The sequence below is a fragment of the Myotis nattereri genome (assembly GCF_964212035.1).
Source record: "Myotis nattereri genome assembly, chromosome: 11".
Lineage (NCBI taxonomy): Eukaryota > Metazoa > Chordata > Mammalia > Chiroptera > Vespertilionidae > Myotis > Myotis nattereri.
The window spans coordinates 23,162,670-23,183,410 of NC_138086.1; the positions used below are offsets into that span (position 1 = coordinate 23,162,670).

At 36.4% G+C, this 20,741-nt stretch overlaps 1 protein-coding gene across 2 annotated transcripts in view; it reads left to right on the forward strand.

Moving 5' to 3' along the window:
• The window catches only part of MKLN1 (muskelin 1), a 159,223-nt gene that overhangs the window by 71,204 nt on the left and 67,278 nt on the right, over window positions 1–20,741 (forward strand). For both annotated transcript variants that reach the window (XM_081102438.1, XM_081102437.1), the window contains exons 7-9: window positions 1,152–1,229; window positions 4,733–4,798; window positions 15,795–15,907. In XM_081102438.1, the coding sequence (XP_080958564.1) occupies window positions 1,152–1,229; window positions 4,733–4,798; window positions 15,795–15,907 (257 nt within the window). The remainder of the gene's footprint in view (window positions 1–1,151; window positions 1,230–4,732; window positions 4,799–15,794; window positions 15,908–20,741) is intronic.

The following is a 20,741-nucleotide window of genomic DNA, read 5'->3' on the forward strand; positions in this document are numbered from 1 at the left end:
CTCTACAGATTGGCTGTAGCAATTGTGTACATTGCATACAGATATGAAAATTTTTAGAAGGATAAAAGTAGATTTTTCTTCTCTGTACGTCTGTGTAGAAGTAGGGAACATTTCCTAGAAGTCCCCTCAAAAAATCCTCATGGTTCAGTGCCAGTATTGTGTTTCATATCTTTCTTAATCTTTGTTGAGAGGCATGGGATTAGGGATTGATAATTATTTGGGGTAGGATATATTTATGTGGGGAGTTAAATCTCCATGACCATTATAGTAACTAGTGTAACAATTTCTCTTAAGAAGTAAATTAAGAATTTATTCATATGTGATCTAGGTTAGAAGATGTGCTTTTGGTTAAATTTCTTAATTTCTCCATTTCCCCATCTGTAAAATGGAGATGATAATGCCTTGTTCATAAGGTTGTTTTTAGAATTAAATCAGGTATGTAAGATAGCATGAATTCTAATTTTATTAAGTGTTCAATAAACATATTAATAACTATTACTGGTACTTTGATCTCTATGTAGTTTTATACTCAAAACTATACAAATGGAATTTTCACTTCAGCGGAATAGTGTTTTGTTTTGTTTTGTTTTTCTCCTGAAGATATAGGGCCTAAACCAAAGTAGTTGGAGCTTCCATTTTCTTCTCTAGTTTTCTTGTATAGTAGTGACAAAATGGGAAAGCATAGTAAGTTTAATATGAACTGCCTTCAAGACAATTTCTTTACATGGTTTTGTCAACCAATACTTTTAAAAATATATATATATTTTATTGATTTTTTTACAGAGAGGGAGGGAGAGGGATAGAGAGTTAGAAACATCCATGAGAGAGAAACATCGATCAGCTGCCTCCTGCACACTCCCTACTGGGGATGTGCCCGCAACCAAGGTACATGCCCTTGAACGGAATCGAACCTGGGACCTTTCAGTCCACAGGCTGAAGCTCTATCCACTGAGCCAAACCGGTTAGGGCTCAACCAATACTTTTTATATTTGAGGTAGCATGAAAACTGCAGTGATATATTTTATGAAAATGTGCTAATGATATATTAATAATTTCCCTTAATGTAGGCTTCTACATTTTTGCCTTTTTTGCTGTAATAAAAAGTGTAAGCTGGTTAAGTTGTAATTCTCTCTCATTCTTTGCTATTGCAGATGGATTGTTCAATCAGTACATCAGTCAACAGGAATATAAGCCACGATGGAGTCAGATCATTCCAAAAAGCACCAAAGGTTAGCCCTATCTTCTAGGTGTGGGTGCTTTTGCTGTAATGTCTTGATTTCATTTTTTCCCTAGGTAGGTCAAGTTTCAAAGTGCTCTGTTAATGAAAAGCAGGATTTAAAAGAAGATGGTGGGGGCTTGTCCTGGGGGGTGGGAGTGGCCAGGGAGGGGTTGGTGGGGGAGGGGGGGAGGAAATATATGTAATACTTGAAACAATAAAAAAAGAAATTAATTTAAAAAATAATAAAATAAAAATAATAAAAGAAGATGTAGGTTCCTTAAGTAGGTGGCAGACTTAGTTTATTATATTAAATTTTTCTTTTAAACCTTTTGGTTTTACTGCTATAACAGATGAGTGGGCAGTTTTTACATAGAATACCATCAAAATTACTTTTATAGAGACTAAAATTATAGACCATTGTGTTGTAATGCCAAACATGTTTCTGTAAAACCTTAAGTTCTGTAAAATTGCTCACTAAAGCTAATAGGGCTTATGAGAAAAATAGAAATGGGTCATACCATTCTAGATCTATGGAACTTTATAACCAGATACTAATAAAAATGAGAGTAGTAATCCTAATAAAAATAAATAATATTAGTATAGTTAAATCTTTGCAGGCACTTATATTGAGCATCAAAATGAGTTTGGAGCCTTAAATCCTGGGGCTCATGCTTTCTCCTTATAACTGTAGAACCTAGAAAGCATCTGTTTTTAATAAAGACTGTTTTAATCAAAACTTGAAATCTGATTCAGGGTGTAGTCTTCTTCATTAACCTATTTTTTCAGGTGGAGGAAGTTATTGTCACCCCATCTGCACTCATTACTCTGCCAGATGGTTAACATAGTAGAAAGTGTAGCAATTCTCTACTGCAACTACTTGCATTAAAGGAAGGCAGTTGTGTCTGGTTGATGTTGCTCAATGGTTGAGTGTCAACTATGAACCAGGAGGTCATGATTTGATTCCTGGTCAGGGCACAGGTAGGGGGTGTGCAGGAGGCAACCAGTCAGTGATTCTCTCTCATCTTTGATGTTTCTATCTCTCCTTCTCCCTTATTTGAAATCAATAAAAATATATTTTTTAAAAAAGAAGGAAGGCAGTTCCATAGATATTCAGCTTTTTCTTATGATCATCATTTATTGATTGCTAAGGTCTTCTCTTTAACTATGAGAAAACTTTCTTCTGATAGTGTTAAACATTAATATACTGGAGAAAATTGCTATGAGTACCCATAATTTCTGCATTATAGGAGTATTAGTTCTCCTATTTTTATCAGTTGTATATGAGGTAATTTTATTCAAAGAAGATGTTACAGCAAACATAATTGCATATTTGAAAACTAATGTATTAAATATATAAAGTACAAACATACAATAAATTTATTTCAGTGTTTTTTGTTTTTTTCTTTTTTAAAAAAAATATATTTTATTGATTTTCTACAGAGAGGAAGAGAGAGGGACAGAGAGCTAGAAACATGGATGAGAGAGAAACATCCATCAGCTGCCTCCTGCACACTCCTCACTGGGGATGCGCCCGCAACCGAGGTACATGCCCTTGACCGGAATCGAACCTGGGACCCTTCAGTCCGCAGGCTGACGCTCTATCCACTGAGCCAAACCGGTCAGGGCTCAATGTTTTCTTAATCTGTTCTTTCAAGTGGCATTACTGACTGGGTGAAAAAAGAAAAGGACAAAACTTCAATGATAATGAGCTGCAAAATCTAAACCTAACTATTAGAAAGGAGAAAGAATTTGCAGAGAGAACTTTTGAATGATTAGCTCTTGAGTATCATAGTAATGAAAAACTTCAGTTTTGCATTTTATTCTTTATATAAGAACTGACATTTTATTTATTTTTATTCTTTTGTCAGTGTAAGTTAGAATTCATTTTGTCTTTCCATACACTGAAATAAAAGGTTAAACAACGTAGAATTTTAATTCTGTCTCATGTAAAAACAATACCCAAAAGGTGGTAAATTAAGACAATACAACTACTTCCACATTTCCCCTTTGTCTTCACTAAGGTGAAATATTTATTCTCACAGCTGTGCCATTGTATCTACATTACAAGTAGCAGAATGGAGAGAAGCACCCCTTTCTTTAGAATTCTCCAGTAATTAATTTCCACTAATATCACATTGCATTGGCCACTTAGATATATGTTCAGCTATAATTATAAGAAAAACAGAGAAATGCACTTTTTAAAATTTACTTAATTCTTCTTTAATTGTTTTTATTATTTTTTAATTTTTTATTGTTTGAAGTATTACATATATGTCTCCTTCTTTGGCAACATTCTTTTTTTTTAAATTTTCTTTATTGATTAAGGTATTACATATGTGTCCTTATCCCTTTTTTGCCTCAGATCCTCCCACTCATGCCCTTACCCCCACCCTCCCCTACCTTCCCTCTGAGGTTTGACAGTCTTATCAATGCTTCTCTGTCTCTGGATCTGTTTTTGTTCGTCAGTTTATGTTGTTCATTATATTCCACAAATGAGTGAGGTCATGTGATATTTATCTTTCTCTGACTGGCTTATTTCGCTTAGCATAATGCTCTCCAGGTCCATCCATGCTGTTGCAAATGATATTTTAGTCTTTTTCATAGTCTCCCTGTGAAATTAGTAAAAAATTGCATGTTTCCTATTTTACATAGGCAGAAGCTAATACAAGGAAAGTTATTAGCCAAAGTAATATATTTCCATTAATATGAGAGTATAAAGAAAACTTTGTGTTCCCTGGTTTATATATCAAGTAAGATATTAGAATCCTGTAACCTATTGAATCATTGCAATGAAGTTATATCTTCATTTATATAAAATTTTGCATAAAGTAAGATTAGATATAAGTTTAGCACTGGTTTTCTCCTACAGAAGTTTAAAAGTTTCACTGATTATATTTAAACATACTTATTAAGCTTTGTAATGGAAATAACAATAAAAGAAAAGCAAATCTTAGTATTCTCAGTCAGTGCTCATATAAAATTGTTGGTCTTTTATGTAGGAACTATTTTCTGAAATACTGGCACAAAGTTAACACAATAAGAAAATTATCAAGAGTATAAAACTTGATAAAAATCTTAATTTTCAGTAGCTTTGTGAACTTTAAAACTGCTTATTCTGTTTATAAGCTGTGCGTGGATAATAGACTTGATATCTACTAGTAATTCTGTAATTGTCTCCCACTTCACTTTGTCACTTCAGAGTTTAGAGTTTTCTTGTCTGAGGTTTTTGTGGAATATCCTATATTATTGCTGACTTATGACATTGGTCATAAATACATTGGAAATAGCTTCCAATTGCAATAATAGCCTGAAAGCAATTGGGAAAAAGAGCAAGATAATTATTATAAACATACCTATGTGTCATATTATTTCTTTTGAATCTTTTTTACTTCCTATTAAAAGAATAAGTGTGTGTTATTTTCACTAGTCATTACATGCTTATGAATAAAGTTACTTTGGGTTTGCGGTTGTTCTTTGTTTTTCCTTTAAAAGGAAATACTATTTCTACCTCAGGTGATGGAGAAGATAACCGACCAGGAATGAGAGGAGGCCATCAGATGGTTATTGATGTTCAAACAGGTGAGGGATACTTGCAGTGGAAAGCAAATTTTAAAATAAATTTATGCATTTTTAAATATCAGGTTAACATGAATTTACTTTCCATTCATTCCAAAGGTTAAATGTTAATGCCCATACCAAAGAGCAAAGAAAATAGGCATTAGCCACAGGTATAATCTAAACTAGGTAGTAACCCATGAGAGGAGAGGCTGCTGAACAAATGAAATTAAATAACCTAAAAGAAATGTAATGTGTAACCTTTTATAGCTGTGTGTGTGGCGGGGGGCGGGGGGGGGGGGGGGGTCGTGTATTTGTATTTGATTTTCATAGTAAACTTTGATGTATTTCTGGATTTTCAGTGCATTTATAATTTAATGTCATACTCTGGGAATTATAGGAATGAAGGAGACACTTAAGATATATTTTAGAGGGAGAGACTATCAAATTAGTCTTGTTGGACTAATTAAGTATTGTTGGATCCATTAATTGCCAAACACTTTTCACAAGCCTATGAATCATTTACTTTATTCTTTTTTGCTTCCTCTTAAATTTTCTATAATTTGGTATGGAAATTTTTTCTTAGGTTACTATAGGCTAGGACAGCTTAAATACCATTATATTTAGAGGTTAATGCTAAAATTATCATAAGTTTCAAATTACCATATTGGAAAGCAAATAATACCAAAAATTTAGTATAATTTAAAAGCAAATAATACCAAAAATTTAGTTTAATTTGACTTTATTATCTGATTTTAGAACTCTTTACTACATAGAGAGCCAATATTCATTCACTCATAGTACTTTAGGAATAAATAAGTTATTTTTGTTGACATAAAATAATTAAGAGTAAAAATTATTTCAATGCAGATAATCTAGACATGTATATTCACAAATATTTTGTAAATAACAAGATGAGAAAACGTATTTTATTTAAAATTAACTGCTAAATTCATATAGTAACCTGTGAACTTGTTTAGCAGTATTATTAGGTCTCTTTGGAAAAGGTTCATTTCAAGGCCTAGGGAGTTTTTTCCTGATCTTGGCCCCTCTTCTTCCTCCCACAGAAATAGGTTTGACTCAGTTGTAGAATCTTAGGCATCTAGGCATCTTTTTTTCTACCCGAGAGTCCAGTAAATATACATATGCTTATTTCTTAAAGAATCAGATTTATGTACAAATGTTTTTTAATCTAGAAAAATTAAATACTTGATGAAAATTTGTGTTTAGATTGTCTTCAGTAGATTTTTTTCACACTCTTTTGAAAATATAATGGAACTTATAATGCCTTTGTTATGTCTGGGTGGTAGTTACCTAGTGGTTTAAAATGTTCTACTTTAAAATGCAGTTGTAGAAAATTTTATTCACCAGTATTCCTTTTAGAAAGGAATTATTATTTGTGAAGGTGCATGGGGTACAACCTAAAATTCCTAGGAGAACTGATTATAGAAGGAACTATTCTTTGCAGTACAATGAGAACTTTTAAGACCAGAGAAAGGGGACAAGGAAAACGTAGAGCTAAATGGTAGTGGAGCCAGCAAATGGCAGAATGCACACTTTGTAACATGAGTCTTCTGTCACCAAAATCTTAAAAGTTTTCTCTAATAAAATTGAGTTGGGAGTGTGTGTGTGTAGGTGGGGGGGTCGGTGGATTGAGGAGGAGGAACTGGTGGTGCAGTTAGGTTTGGGGTCTAGCGTGAGGTGGGGCAGGAGTGCAGTTTCTGAGAATTCAGTTGTATGGAAGCAGAGAGAAATGTAAGGAAAGATGCCCTAGGACAGGTCAGAGAAAGATTTTTGAACTTTCGCAAGACTGCAATTATGGTTTAGGTTCAGTTTAAACAGGTGTCTGGTTCTGAGTCTGGGTTATCCAGGAATCTGTTATGATCAAGAAAAAACAAAAGTAAAAAGTAATGCTATTGAAAAATCCAGTAACTTTTATATCTTGGCATTCCCAGTCTTTTCCTTCAGCTAACCATTGCTGTCTATATTCTTTTCTGTCACCATTCTGTATCCTATTAGTATTTTAGTGTTTTCTTTTTTGTTAATCCTCACGTAAGGATATTTTCCATTGATTTTTAGGGAGAGTGAAAGGGAGGGGGAAAGACACACAGAACACATCAGTTGGTTGTCTCCAGCACCAGGACCAGGGATCGAGCCTGCAACCGAGATTTACATGTTCGTGCCTCCAACCAGGCACCCTTCAGTCCATAGGCTGACGTTCTATCCACTAAGCCAAGCCGGCCAGGGCTTAATCAGGTTGATCTTAATCATCTTCAAAATGATTGTATTTTTTGTAAATATTTAAAAGAACCTTTTCTATTCCAGTCTTACTTGTTTAACAACCAAATATAGTGTTTGGGGATTGAGTTTGTAGGAAAGGCGCGCGTGCGTGCGTGCGTGCGTGCGTGTGTGTGTGTGTGTGTGTGTGTGTGTGTGTTAGACATATCTGGGTTTGAATCCTCCTGACTTTACCACTGACATTTTGTTTGATCTTGAATGAGTTCTAATAATTTTGATAAAAATAGGAATAATAAATTAAGCTATACTGAGAATTATAAGAAATAATGTACTTTATATGTAAAGTATGTGTTATTTATGTAATTTGTATGCAGCATATTAATATGCAGAATATACTAATTACTCCTGTGGTTTTTGACAGAATCTCACAGTGGAAATATTTTTAAATAACTAAAAATTTTGAAAAACAATTTAAAATAACTTGAAAAGCAGTTTTTTTTGGGGGGGTGAGAATAACTCACCCAGTATTATTTTGGTATATTTGTCTCATCTTTTATATATGTTGTCTAATTTTAGAAAGTAAGCGAAGCCATAATACTTTTAAGATTTTTAGAAAAAAATATTAAACCCCATTTAGTAATTTTGTTGATAATGTGTAGGTAGGGTTAGTAATGAAGAATGATTTTCCCAAGTAGAGTTTGAAGAACCTGGAAGTTTCATCTTTATGAAGTTGGTACCTAAGGAGTAAAATAGAGTGTAGAGAAGCCCAGTTGTTATTTTAAGTATGCATTCTGAAGGTTTCCAGAATGAAGGCTCTTAATCTGTTGAAGTTATATACAAATTTTGTTTGTATATTTTTCTGGGAAGAGAATCCATGAATTCTGATCATCAAAGGGACTTTTGACTCAAAAAATTAAGAACACCTTCACTAGAGTAAAACTTCGTAAAGTTCATTACATCTTTTTAAAGTGGCTTCACAGCATTTCATATATCTTGTTTTCTTAAATATTAAATACTTAATAATACCTAAATTTTATTTCTTTTTTAGTATATAGTTTTTTCCCCATTTTGCTGCAGCTCTAGGACTAGAGTTACCATTTTAAAAAGTACATGATGATGAAGAAAAAAAATAAAAAAGTACATAATGACATAAATGTTACTATTTAATTTTCAAACTTTCCTTTCTTCCTAAGTGAATTCTATCATTTATACCATGGTAGAGAAGAAATCTAGTATTTTGTACTACTGGATGTATATGTCAGTTTCATTTATTATAATTTCTGAACCTGTACCTCTCCACTTATTAGATGCTTCAACTCTGAATTGGGTTTCAACTCTGAGGAAATTAGGTGAATAAAAAGAGAGAAAAGGCATGTCTATTTTGTTTCAGGGTTCAAGTCTGTTCAGATGAAAATTTAAATGTTCATTCTACCAGGAAGTTTCTTTGTTATGTAACTTGCACTAAATTTTGAGAACCTATAATGCCTGCCTTTTTCCCTCTCTCAATCAGAATAGATAGTAAGACCCAGGCAAAACCCCAGTATTTGATAGCTACAAAAGAAGTTTGAGGGGGTGATTCTTGTCACTTGGAAGAGCCCTTCTATGGAAAGCCGCACCTTTGACTCTTCTATATTAATTCTATACAAGTGCCTTTTTTTTTTACACACAGGGCCACATAATTGGTTTTCCTAATGTTCCTTAAAGAAACCTTTGAAGGAAGTAGGTGAACATGGGTTTTTGTTGTGAATTACAAATATATTCATAAGGCTATAGATCTGTAGCTACATATATACTGTTATCACAAAGGAGTTCTGAAATATAGCCTAATTAAGAATACAGTGTTTACTGTTATAGACAGAAAATACAACCTTTTAGCTGGGAAAAAAGATCAGTGTCATCTAGTTAGTTTTTAAATCATAACTTTTTTTTAAAAGGGGAGGTGGATGAATCCAGTTGATAATCTGCTGGGTCCTGTGAGTTCAAGGAAATGGCTGAAGCTTATAAAACATCTTTCCCCTTCTTTTTTATTGCTCTCTTCAAATTTTCTCATGTCCATCCTAATTGCATTTTTTAAAGGATTAAACTTTTAAACTAAATATTCTGACAGTGTTTCATTTTTATCTTAAATATAATTTGCACTTCTTAAAACTGCATTTTCCACTTTATTTTTCCCCCCTCTCAGTGTCTATATTAAACTAAGAATTAAGATAACCTCCTTCACTAGCCTGTTAACACTTCTCCTACTTCTTTTGTTTGACACAAGAATTTTATCTAATATTGGGCTCATGCTGTGTTAGTGCCATAGTGTATGTATTCTGTACTGTTTCAAACAGGAAAAATGAATTGAACTACAAAAATAGTGTGCCATCTTGTGGAGGATAATGCAATCAGCACAGTCTGTTTTACCATTAAAAATCAGAATAGGATAGATAATTGCATTCGGGCTCTTAAAATAAAAAGCCTGCTTCTTTGTGAAAATGGTGTGAAGACACTGATGTGTTAATATCTCTACTGTATTTTTAGTGTACATAAGATAACGTAGACTAGTACTCCTGGCACTAGGTAGCTGCAGGGTTTATTCAATACTGCTACCTAAAGGACCTGTACCAAAGAATATGGTTGAATTTTAGTTTTGTGGCCTAAGTAATGAGAGATTTATTGATTGGTTGACGATGGAATCATTTATAGTCTCTTAGAATGAAATTGGTTTAAAATTTTAAACATATGCTATTATTGGTCAGTTTAAATCCAATTCCTTTCTTTCATTGGCTCCTCATTTTCAGTCAGTCCCATATGCTGCAAGTTGTGATCTGACCATGCTAAATCTGCCTAAAATCTTCTGTAGCTACTCCAAAGTCTGGTGTCAAGTTCTTAGTTTGTTTCTATATTTTAATTTAAACCCTTCCATGTTCTGGCCACTGCCTGTCTTTTTAACCTCATTACCTTCTGTGTTCTTTTAAATTGAACAGTCCACTTATTCATTACACAGTTTTTACCACTTTCCATTCATTAGTTAAGTCTCACAGTTGCTTTACGAGATAGGGACTGGATGCCATTTTATAGATGAGGAAACCAGTGGTTAAGGAATTTGGTGGGGATCACACAGCTACAAATCTGTTCAAGACCTGTCTGACTTAAGAGTCCATGTCTTTTAAAACACTTTTTGTGTTTTTCTGTCTCTGTACCTTTATTTTTTACTCTGGTGAAATGTCCTCTTTTTTGTCCCCCATTCTGTCAACAAAGCCACCTTGTGATGCAAATACCACTGTTACCATGAAACCTTTCTGATGGCACTTATCTACCCTGCAATCATGTTGATTTATGTACTTGTTTTAAAAATACGTTTTTATTGATTTTTTTTTTTTACAGCGAGAGAAAGGGAGAGGGAGAGGGAACAAGATAAACATTGATATGAGAGGGAAACATTGATTGGTTGTCTCCCCTACTTGCCCCAGTTGGGGATTGAACGAGCAACCTGGGTATGCGCCTTGACCAGGAATTGAACTGGCAACCTTTCAGTGCATTGGATGACGCTCAGTCAACTGAGCCACACCAGCCAGGGCTGTATACTTATTTTATATTGTTGATTTGAGTGTAAGCTCCTGGAGGATAGGGACTCTTTTAAAAAAAATCTTTACTGTTGAGAGTATTACAGATGTCCCTCTTTTTTCCCCCATTGCTCCCTTCCACCGGGTTCCCACCTCATCTCAGGCCTTCACCACCCTATTGTCTGTGTCCATAGGTAATACATATATGCATATAAGATCTTTGGTTAATCTCTTCTCGCCTCTCTCCCCCACCCCTATCTCCTTCCCTCTGAGATTCATTAGTCTATTCCATGTTTCCATGCCTCTGACTCATTAGTTTGTTTTGTCTATTATAGTGCTTGTTTGTTTATTTTGTTTCTTAGCTACAACTGCTGATAGATACGTATTTATTGCTATTTTATTCTTATATTTTATTTTTTTCTTCCTAAAGAAGACCCTTTAACATTTCTTATAATGCTGATTTGGTGGTGATAAACTCCTTTATTTTTTTGTTTTGTTTGGAAAGCACTTTATTGTTGATTTAATTCTTGGAATCCTCTATTCTACTGTCGTTTCCCTGTATTCTTCAATTCTAAATGATAGCTTTGCTCAGTAGAGTACCTTGGTTGTAGGTCCTTGCTTTTCATTATTTTGAATATTTCTTGCCACTCCCTTCTGGCCTGCAATGTTTCTGTTGAGAAATCAGCTGACAGTCGTATGGGCGCTCCCTTGTAGGTAACTAACTGCTTTTCTCTTGTTGCTTTTAAGGTTCTCTCTTTGTCTTTAACCCTTGGCATTTTAATTATGATGCCTGGGCCTCTTCGGGTTCCTCTTGTTTGGGACTCTCTGGGCTTCCTGGTCTATTTCTTTCACCAGGTAGGGGAAGTTTTCTGTTATTATTTCTTTAAATAGCTTTTCAATATCTTGCTTTCTCTCGTCTCCAACCCCATAGTGTAAATATTGGTATGCTTGAAGTTGTCTCAGAGGCTCCTTACTATCTTCATGTTTTGGGGTTATTTTCTATTTCATTTTGTTCTCCTGATTGGGTGTTTTTTGCTTTCTTATATTCCAAATCGTTGATTTAATTTTTGGAATCCTCTATTCTACTGTTGATTCCCTGTAAATTATTATTTATTTCAGTTAGTGTATGCTTAATTTCTGACTGGTTCTTTTTCATGTTTTTAACATTCTCACTAAGATCCTTGAAAGTCTCACTGAAACTCTTGATGCTCTCATTAAGTCCCTTGAAGCTCTCATTAAGATCCTTGAAACTCTCATTAAGATTCTTGACTAACCTTATAACCATTGTTTTGAACTCTATATCCAGTATTTTGCTTGCTTTCATTTCTTTCATTTTTAACATGTTTCTTTGTCTCTGCATTTTGGCTGCTTCCCTGTGTTTATTTCTATGTATTAGGTAGAGCTGTTATGTCTCCTGGAATTGGTAGAGTGGCCTTTGTGTTAGGGGTCCTATAGGGCCCAGTGGCTCAGTCTCCCCAGTCACCTGAGCTGGGCACTCTAGGTGTGCCCCTGTGTGGGCTGTGTGTACAGTCTTCTTGTAGTTGAGCCTTTATTGCCATTGGCGTCACTAGGAGGAATTGGCTGTGAGGACCAGCTGTGTCTACAATAAAAGAGCTGCCGTGCAGGAGACACGCCTTGGAGCAGGACTTGCTTCATTGGGGCTTTGGTGCTCACTGAGTCTGCCCCTGGAGCGTGCTGCTTGTGGATACATAGAGTTGTAATATGGTATGGTCTGAAGCTGTCCATCGGGTGCACTGACTGAGGCCTCCCAGGAGGTGCAAAGTCAGGCAATGCCTAAGGCCACTAGCAGGAGCTACAGTGACATCTGCAGATGACTACTACTTGTATTGGGCTTAGAAGTGCCTGGGTGAGGCCCAGCTATGAAGCAAGGCATCCTGGTGTTCGTGCCGGGTCTTGGACTTTTTACTAATTGGTTTGGGGCATGGTGATGCCAGCTGCTGCTTGTTTAAGAGTTTTTAGCAATGTCTGAAGCCTGAGCCAGGACAGACCATATATGGAAAAGCAATTGCAAACAACTTGGTTGGGGCTGCAAATTGGATTGGGTGGGGTCTCAGGGAATCACCAGGGTGGAGAGAACAGTGTGGGCCAAGCTGATGGAAACTCAGATATGACTGCTAGTCAGCTCTGCGATGGGGGAGGTCCCACAGGAACAGTGACCCCTGGGAGCACCCTTGTGGGAGAAAGCTACACCCAAGTTCCTGCTCCTATGCCATACAGTCCAATTCCTCCCCATATGTACCTGGATTCCCCTAAAGCTGCTGTCCTGTACTGGAGCTCAGAGGAAGCAAGATCATGTAAATTCTTGCATGGGCCCTTTAAGAGGAACACCTGGGTCTCCAGCAGCCTTTATGTCACTCAGCTGCAATCCCTGCTGGTTTTTACAGCTTGAAGTTATAGGGACTCTGGAACCCTAGGCTGGGAGTCTGGTGAGCAGCTGGGACACTCGCTTCCTTGGAGATATCCCTCCCGATTAAAAAAACGCAGCATGTGGGTGTTGGACTAGCTCAGTCTATGCCTCTGCTCCTCCTCCCAGTCTCAGTGTGCTTTCTTCTTTGCTTCTCTCGTTGTAGGACTTCCATTCAGCTAGATTTCAGGTGGTTCTGAATGATGGTTCTGTATTTTAGTTATAATTTTGATGTGGTTCTGGGAGGCTGTGAGTACAGGTGTTTACCTAAACCGCCATCTTAGTTCCTTCCCTTGTCTTTTCTTTTCTTTTTTTTTTTTTTTTAATTATTCTCTAATGTACCTTGTCAATTCAGATTAGTATTAAAAAAATATTGACCAGACATGTCTCTGAGTGCTGGGAGAAATGGATAACTTCTATAGCCTGTTCTCCTTTAAGAAAAAATAAAGAGAGGGCTGCTGCTTAAGGACGATTGTACTGTCCCAGGGATGTACATGAATTGTTGTATAATTTTTAAGCTTGAGAATGGATATTCAGTAAACCAAACTATCCTGTTGCAAATAATGTTTTTTTCTACTTTCTTAACTTCTCACTACAGTTCTCCAATTATTTCTATACTTTTTAAAAGTTTCTTATATTATTTATCCATTAAATAATACTTTTGCTGCCATTTGTTTCTAGATAATATCTCATCTCTGAATGATTTGAATTAAATAATTAGATGATTTAATTAAATTTTTGTTATGCATCATTCAGGTATGTCAAAAGGTCCTGTTTCTCTCTGATTTATTCAATTTTACTATTAAACTTCAACTGGGACCACAAAGTATTCATGGACAAGAATGACATCTTGGATTAATTCCATTGGGATGCTTGCTCTGTGCCAGATTTTATTTTGCTCAGCTATCAATGAGGCTGTTGTGGAAATGTGGGTTTTCTTTGCTGTGAGAATTTATGCGTACAAAGAGACCTGCTTTCAGAAAGAACATTGAGAACCCAGAGTCCAAGAGGGAGGGTTATTAAAGTTAATGAACCAGGATAACCTTATCCAGAGTGTGCCAGAAACTATAAAACAAAAGGTCAATTGCTATTGCTATTTTAGTTATATACCCCCGCCCTCTCTAGGCTTCAGAGTTTAACAGGGTTTTAACTGCCTTTACAGTGAGGCCTTGACAAATAATTTTTAAGCCAGATCAAAATTCTTTAATTTTTTCCCTGTAAAATTCTATGTATCTGGGCATTACTGTGTGCCATTTCAGAAACAGAATGTTACTTAACTAATGGGAATGGATTGTTGTAGTTCTGATATTGTAGTTCACATTTGTACAGAGCCAAAGTGTTCCAGGTACTGAGTTAGACATGGAATCAGGCACAAGTATTTTTTATTTCTGTGCATTTTAAAGGTAGAAATGCTGTTCATACTTGACAGCCTTCAGAATGTTTTCATGAACTTGTATCTGAAGAACTTCACAACACTGAGAGTTTTGTAAATAAAAGACTAATAACCAGTGAGGTTAAGTGACCTTTCACTGAGTTAGCACTAGAACTCAGTCCTGTTCCAGTGGTCTGTTCTTATCCAGAAGTATTGTTTTGATTTCCCCAGATTCTTGGGGCATAGAATGGGATGTTTCACTTAGAAAATTCACTTAGAGTTTGAAATTATATGACAATATGGCAAAAACCTCTTAGAAGAGAGCCCAACTCTATGAATGGCAAGACACTTCTTAAACGGTGTTACAATATTTCCAAGTGCACTTTGAATTATAACCCTTTATGGTGGGGCATAACTTAGATGGTAGTCTCTTCATATATATGACTAGGGTATGTCAGTTAAGAGAGTAGATGGCTTTACCGTTTTCCTGTGATGTCTAATTAAATTTATAAAAAATAATTGCTGGGCTTGTATAACCATTAGACATAAGACATTTATTTACAAAGGGGGGAAATATTTGAAGAAAGGAAAGGCACTCTTATTATATAAAAAGAATGGGATAATACACATTGTTATATATAAAGATTTTCATTTTTCACTGAGCAAGAAATCAGTTTTGTCACAGAGATAAAGTCTATGGATATAATAGACATTTCAGAGTTAGAAGATACCAAATTCTCAAGATACCTACAAATGATTGAAAGGTGGACTTATGAGGAGTTAAAAGCTACCACAGTATATATGGAAACATTTCCCCAATTTTCCATGGGAATACCAAGGCCATATGCATCACTTTATTCTTAAGATATCTAACTTTAACTTCCGGCTAATTATTGTTTTTGGTGTTAACATTAGAGAGAAAACAGTTATAATGTGATTTTTTTCCAGAAATAGCTAGATGTCTTTATATTATATTTTACATTGTATATTTCTTTGGTATTTTTTTTTCTTTCTCTTTTTTCTCTTTGCAGTCTGAAGCTGCATTATTAAGAAGGTGGTAAATGTAAATTTTTCGTGGGCTAACACAGAAACTCCTATACTGGCTGAATATCAGATTCACCATGGATACTTTAAAAATACAGACTCTTTTTTACCTACTAAATACCTATGGAAGCAGAATCTTAGGGAATTCCTCCTCATTGTCTGTATTTTTATAAATCTCTCAAAATAGTGGTTCTACAGCAGCTTTTCCACATACTCATGTTTAAGAAACACTAGTCTAGAAATATTTTGGAATGCTACTAGTTTAAAAATTTTAAGTTTATATAGATGTACCTTTTTTAATGGTTTTAGAGACAACTGGGTAAGTCTGGATGCCTAGACTTATATTTTGTCCTTAAATTTATCATTTTACACATATTTTTCTAATTTTCATAGAGACCGTTTATTTGTTTGGTGGCTGGGATGGAACACAAGATCTTGCTGACTTCTGGGCGTACAGTGTGAAGGAGAACCAGTGGACATGTATCTCTAGAGACACTGAGAAAGAGGCAAGTTCTCACACTTTTCATCCATCGGTATTGCAGTAGGGGTGCGGGTGTACACTTCTTTTTTTCTGGATAATTTGTATTCTTTTCTAATATCTATCAGCAGTGATAGCAGAAGAATTTGTGGTGAACAAGTTTGGCTTAAGTACTTTTACATTCCAGCTTCTATACATGGTTCTTCAACTACTTGTACATGAACAAATCTATCTTACAGAATTAAAAAGCAGTGGTTATCTGATACTAGAGGCATGGTGCACGAATTCGTGCATGGGTGGGGTCCCTTGGCCTGGCTGGCAATCGAGGCCGTCTTGCCCAGTTTGGGGGAAGGGACTGCAGGACATTGACCAGCTGTGGGGAGGGACCATGGGAGGTTGGCCATCCATGGCAGGTTGGCTGTGGGAGCACACTGACCACCAGTGGGCAGCTCCTGTGTTGAACGTATGCCCCCTGGTGGTCATTGTGTGTCATAGCTACCAGTCATTTGGTCGTTTGGTCGCTTAGGCTTTTGTGTATATATACTAGAGGTCTGGTGCACAAAATTTGTGCATGGGGGTGGGGGGTGGTGGGGTTGTCCCTCAACCCGGCCTGCACTCTCTCCAATCTGGGACATCCCTCTCACAATCCAGGACTGCTGGCTCCTAACCGCTCGCCTACCTGCCTGCCTGATTGCCCCTAACCGCTTCTGTCTGCCAGCCTTATCGCCCCCAACTGCCCTCCCCTGCTGGCCCGCTCACCCACAACTGCCCTCCTCTGCCACAACCTGCCTCTTCCGCCAGGACTGGCCTCCTCTGTGCCGCGCGGAGCTGCAGGACTCCCAGGCCTCATGGCGCAGAGCGGCCACCGTGCCCCCCTCCGCTGTGTGCGCGGCCATCTTGTGATAACATTGTGCAAGGTCGTCGTGCAAAGGTGTGACGCCACCTAGGCTTTTATTATATAGGATTATTATATGTGATAGATCATTTAGTTTTTACTACTTTCCTGGGAATGTAATTATGTAACTATCTTGATTTTTCATGTTCCTGTCACCTCTACTCTTATTTCAAGCATTCATCTTATTTTGAGTTCTGGAAAATTGTGCTTTGGATGGCTTCACTATCTCACTATTTTGGCCCCTTACTATTTAACAACATATCAGTTTTACAAATGAAACATTTTGTTTTTACCTAAAATTGTATTTATGTATTTGTGCCTGCTGATATATTTATCCACCAAGCATTTCAGTAGTGAATAAGATGGCTTGATTTATGGCTTTGAATTAAATAAGTACATAATTATACACTGGTATAAAGTAAAAGTTAATTCATTTTTCCCAAATCTTTATTTTTAATGTTTTTATTTATTTTAGAAAGAGGGAAAAAGAGAGCGATAGAGAAATAGGAGCATCAATGAGAGAGAAACATCCATCTGCTGCCTTCTGCATGCCCCCTACTAGGGATAGAGCCCAAAACCCTGGAATGTGCCCTAACTAGGAATCTACCTGGTGATCTCTTGGATCAGGGATCAATGCTCAACCACTAAGCCAGCCTTGCTGGGCTCAAATCTTTATAGAACTTTTTATTGTACCCTATGTCTAAGATGTTTCAGATTATGAGGTTAAAAATAAACTGTAACAAAACAGTAGGAGCTGCAAGTGAAAAGTGGGAGAAAAAGACCCAATTTAAAACCCACTAATTTTCATGTAAGGAGGCTATTTCAAAAAGATCTAATACTGTGTCTTTAATCCTAGGACACTGGATTCTTGCGTACTCATGTGTTCCCTGGGTTAATAATTTAATTAATCATTCTTTCCAAAGGTATTTTAAAATTCCGATTTGTATTTATTATCTCTGTAAAAGTATATAAAAATGGCCTTTGTTTTCAATATTAAAGTACTATTTTCTGAAATGATGTTTCTATCTTCAACAAAAATAAAGACACCTAAAAAAATACCTTTCCTCTCTTCAACTATTTTATTATTTATTTTTATTTTTTTGGTATAGCAAAGGTGGAAATTTATTGAAGAACAAGTACAGATTCCCACGTGGAGAAGGGGAAAGAATCTCACAGCACAGACTCCCAAGTGGGGAGGGGGAAAGAGTCCCCTATTTTATTATTTTAAATTTATCTTTATTGTTGAAAGTATTACAGATGTCCCTCTTCTCCACCCACCCCAAAATCCCCTCCATTCCACAACTGCCCCTCCCAGGCCTTTACCACACTATTGTCTGTGACCATGGGCTATGAATATCGTATATAATAAAACCTAATATGCAAATCAACTGAACAGCAGAATGACTGGTTGATATGCTGCGCACTGACCACCAGGGGGCAGACGCTCAACCCAGGAGCTGCCCGCAGGCCCCATGGCGGGTGCCAGCGGCCCCCCACCCCCACCCCCCAATCGCCCCACCAGTCGTCCCTGATCGCCAGCTAGGCCTAGAGATCCTACCCGTGCACGGATTTCATGCACCGAGCCTCTAGTATATGCATATAAGTTCTCTGGTTAATCTCTTCCCCCTCCCTGCCCCCACTTCCTTCTGAGATTCATCAGTCTGTTCTGTGCTTCTGTGTCTCTAAATCTATTTTGTTCATCACTTTATTTTGTTCATTAGATTCCACATATGAGTGAGATCATGTGATACTTATCTTTCTCTGACTGGCTTATTTCGCTTAGCATAATATTCTCCAGGTCACTCCATGCTGCCTTAAAGGGTAAGAGAGCCTTTTTTTTTTTTTTTTTTTTTTTAACAGCTGCACAGTATTCCATGGTGAAATGTACCACAGCTTTATTATCCACTCATCTACTGATGGGCACTTTGGATATTTCCAGATCTTGGGTATTATAAATTGTGCTGCTATGAACATAGGGAATGCATATATTCTTTCTGATTGGTGTTTTGTGTTTCTTGGGATATATTCCCAGAAATGAGATCACTGGATCAAATGGGAGTTCCATTTTTAATTTTTTGAGGAAACTCCATACTCTTTTCCACAGTGGTTGCACCAGTCTGCATTCCCACAGCAGTATATTAGGGTTCCCTTCTCTCCACATCCTCGCCAGCACTTGTCATTTGTTTTGTTGATGATAGCCATTCTGACAAGTGTTAGGTAGATACATCATTGCTGTTTTAATATATATCTCTCAGATTATTAGTGACTTTGAGCATTTTTCCATGTCTCTTGGCCTTCTGTATGTCTACTTTAAAGAAGTGTCTATTTAGGTCCTTTGCCCATTTTTCAATTGGGTTGTCTTCCTTAAGTTGTATGAATTCCTTATATATTTTAGAAATTAACCTTATATCAGATGTATCTTTGGAAAATATGTTCTCCCATGCAGTGGACTCCCTTTTCATTTTGTTGATGGCTTCTTTTGCTTTGCAGAAGCTTTTTATTTTGGTGGAATCCCATTTGTTTATTTTCTCCTTAGTTTCCCTTGCTGTAGGAGATGTATCGGTAAACATATTGCTACGAGAGATGTCTGAGATTTTGCTGCCTATGGTTCCTTCTAAGATTTTTATCTTCAACTATTTTAAATGCAGGTTGATTGCATTTGTAGTTACTCTTGCAATAAATCTGGAATTTATCCAGAAAATCTCCTTCTTTTTCATAGAGTGCATCTAATTAATGCCTAAATTCCAATAGTTCTAGCACTTAGTATTACATTTCACATGTCTTTTCCTCTCTGTCTTCTTGGCATTAATTCCAACTTTATACTTTCTTTCTTAAAATTTTTACCTCTATTGTTGACTCCAGATCTATTTTCCATTTATTAGCACGGTCTTTAGAAAACTTATTGGGCCATGTGACACTGCTCAAACCCCATGGTTAGCTTCAATCCATTTCAGTTATCTATTACATTCTATTTCATTTTGAACTTTACAAAACTTCAGTGGCAAATAATAATAAGCATTATTTTACTCAAAAGTTTACAGATTGGCTGGGTCATTCTTTTGGTTTTGGCTGGGCTCACTAATGTGTCGGGACTCAGCTGGCTGTCAGCTAGTGCGGGATAGCTTCGGCTGGGACTATTTGGCTCTGTTCTAAGTAATTGCTTACCTTCCTGTTGGCTAGCTGGGGACTTGTTCTCATGTCTGGGGTAGGGCTGCAAGAGGAATGAGGTGGACATGAATATGCCACCAAATTTACTGTTGTCCCATTGGCCAAAGAAAGTCATGTGACCAAGTCCAGAGTCACTGTGAGGTGAGGGGTACTATCAAAAGGTATAGATACAGGGAAGTTGGAATAACAACAACAATAATCAGAATGATAAAGCAATTTATCTACCTAGCTTTTGTTTGTATTTTTTGCTTGGAGTAAAAACTTCAAATTTCTCATCAGAATTTGGTCACCATTTCTAGCCTCATCTCCTGACTTAGTGTGCTAGCCATACCTATAGTTTCTGGAATTATTCGACTTTCTCATCTGTGTCCTTTGGCAATAGTTTTTTTCCCTGTTTGGAATTAACAGAGGGTTGTCCTCCCATGCACCCTGCTTTTACCTTCCTCTGTGTAGTGTTCGTGTCTTCTCCATGCAGAATTAACAGCTTTTTCTTTTTCTTCTTTATGTGCTCATTTAATGCCTTATATTCTTTGAATGGGTTATTGTAATGATTGTTTGCATTCCTGTGTTCCTACCCAGACTCTGAATTCCGTAAGGCATAAATCATATACTTACTCGTTAGTGAGTAATTAGGTAATATTAATTAAATGAAAAGTTAATACTGGAGAAAAGAAAGGGAATGATAAATACAAAATTCAGGAGAGTGGCTGTTTGGCAGGACAAGGAGTTGGTTTACACAGGATTTCAGAGGTAATATTTTTTATTTTTGAAGCTGGGCATGGTTATTATTTTTATACCA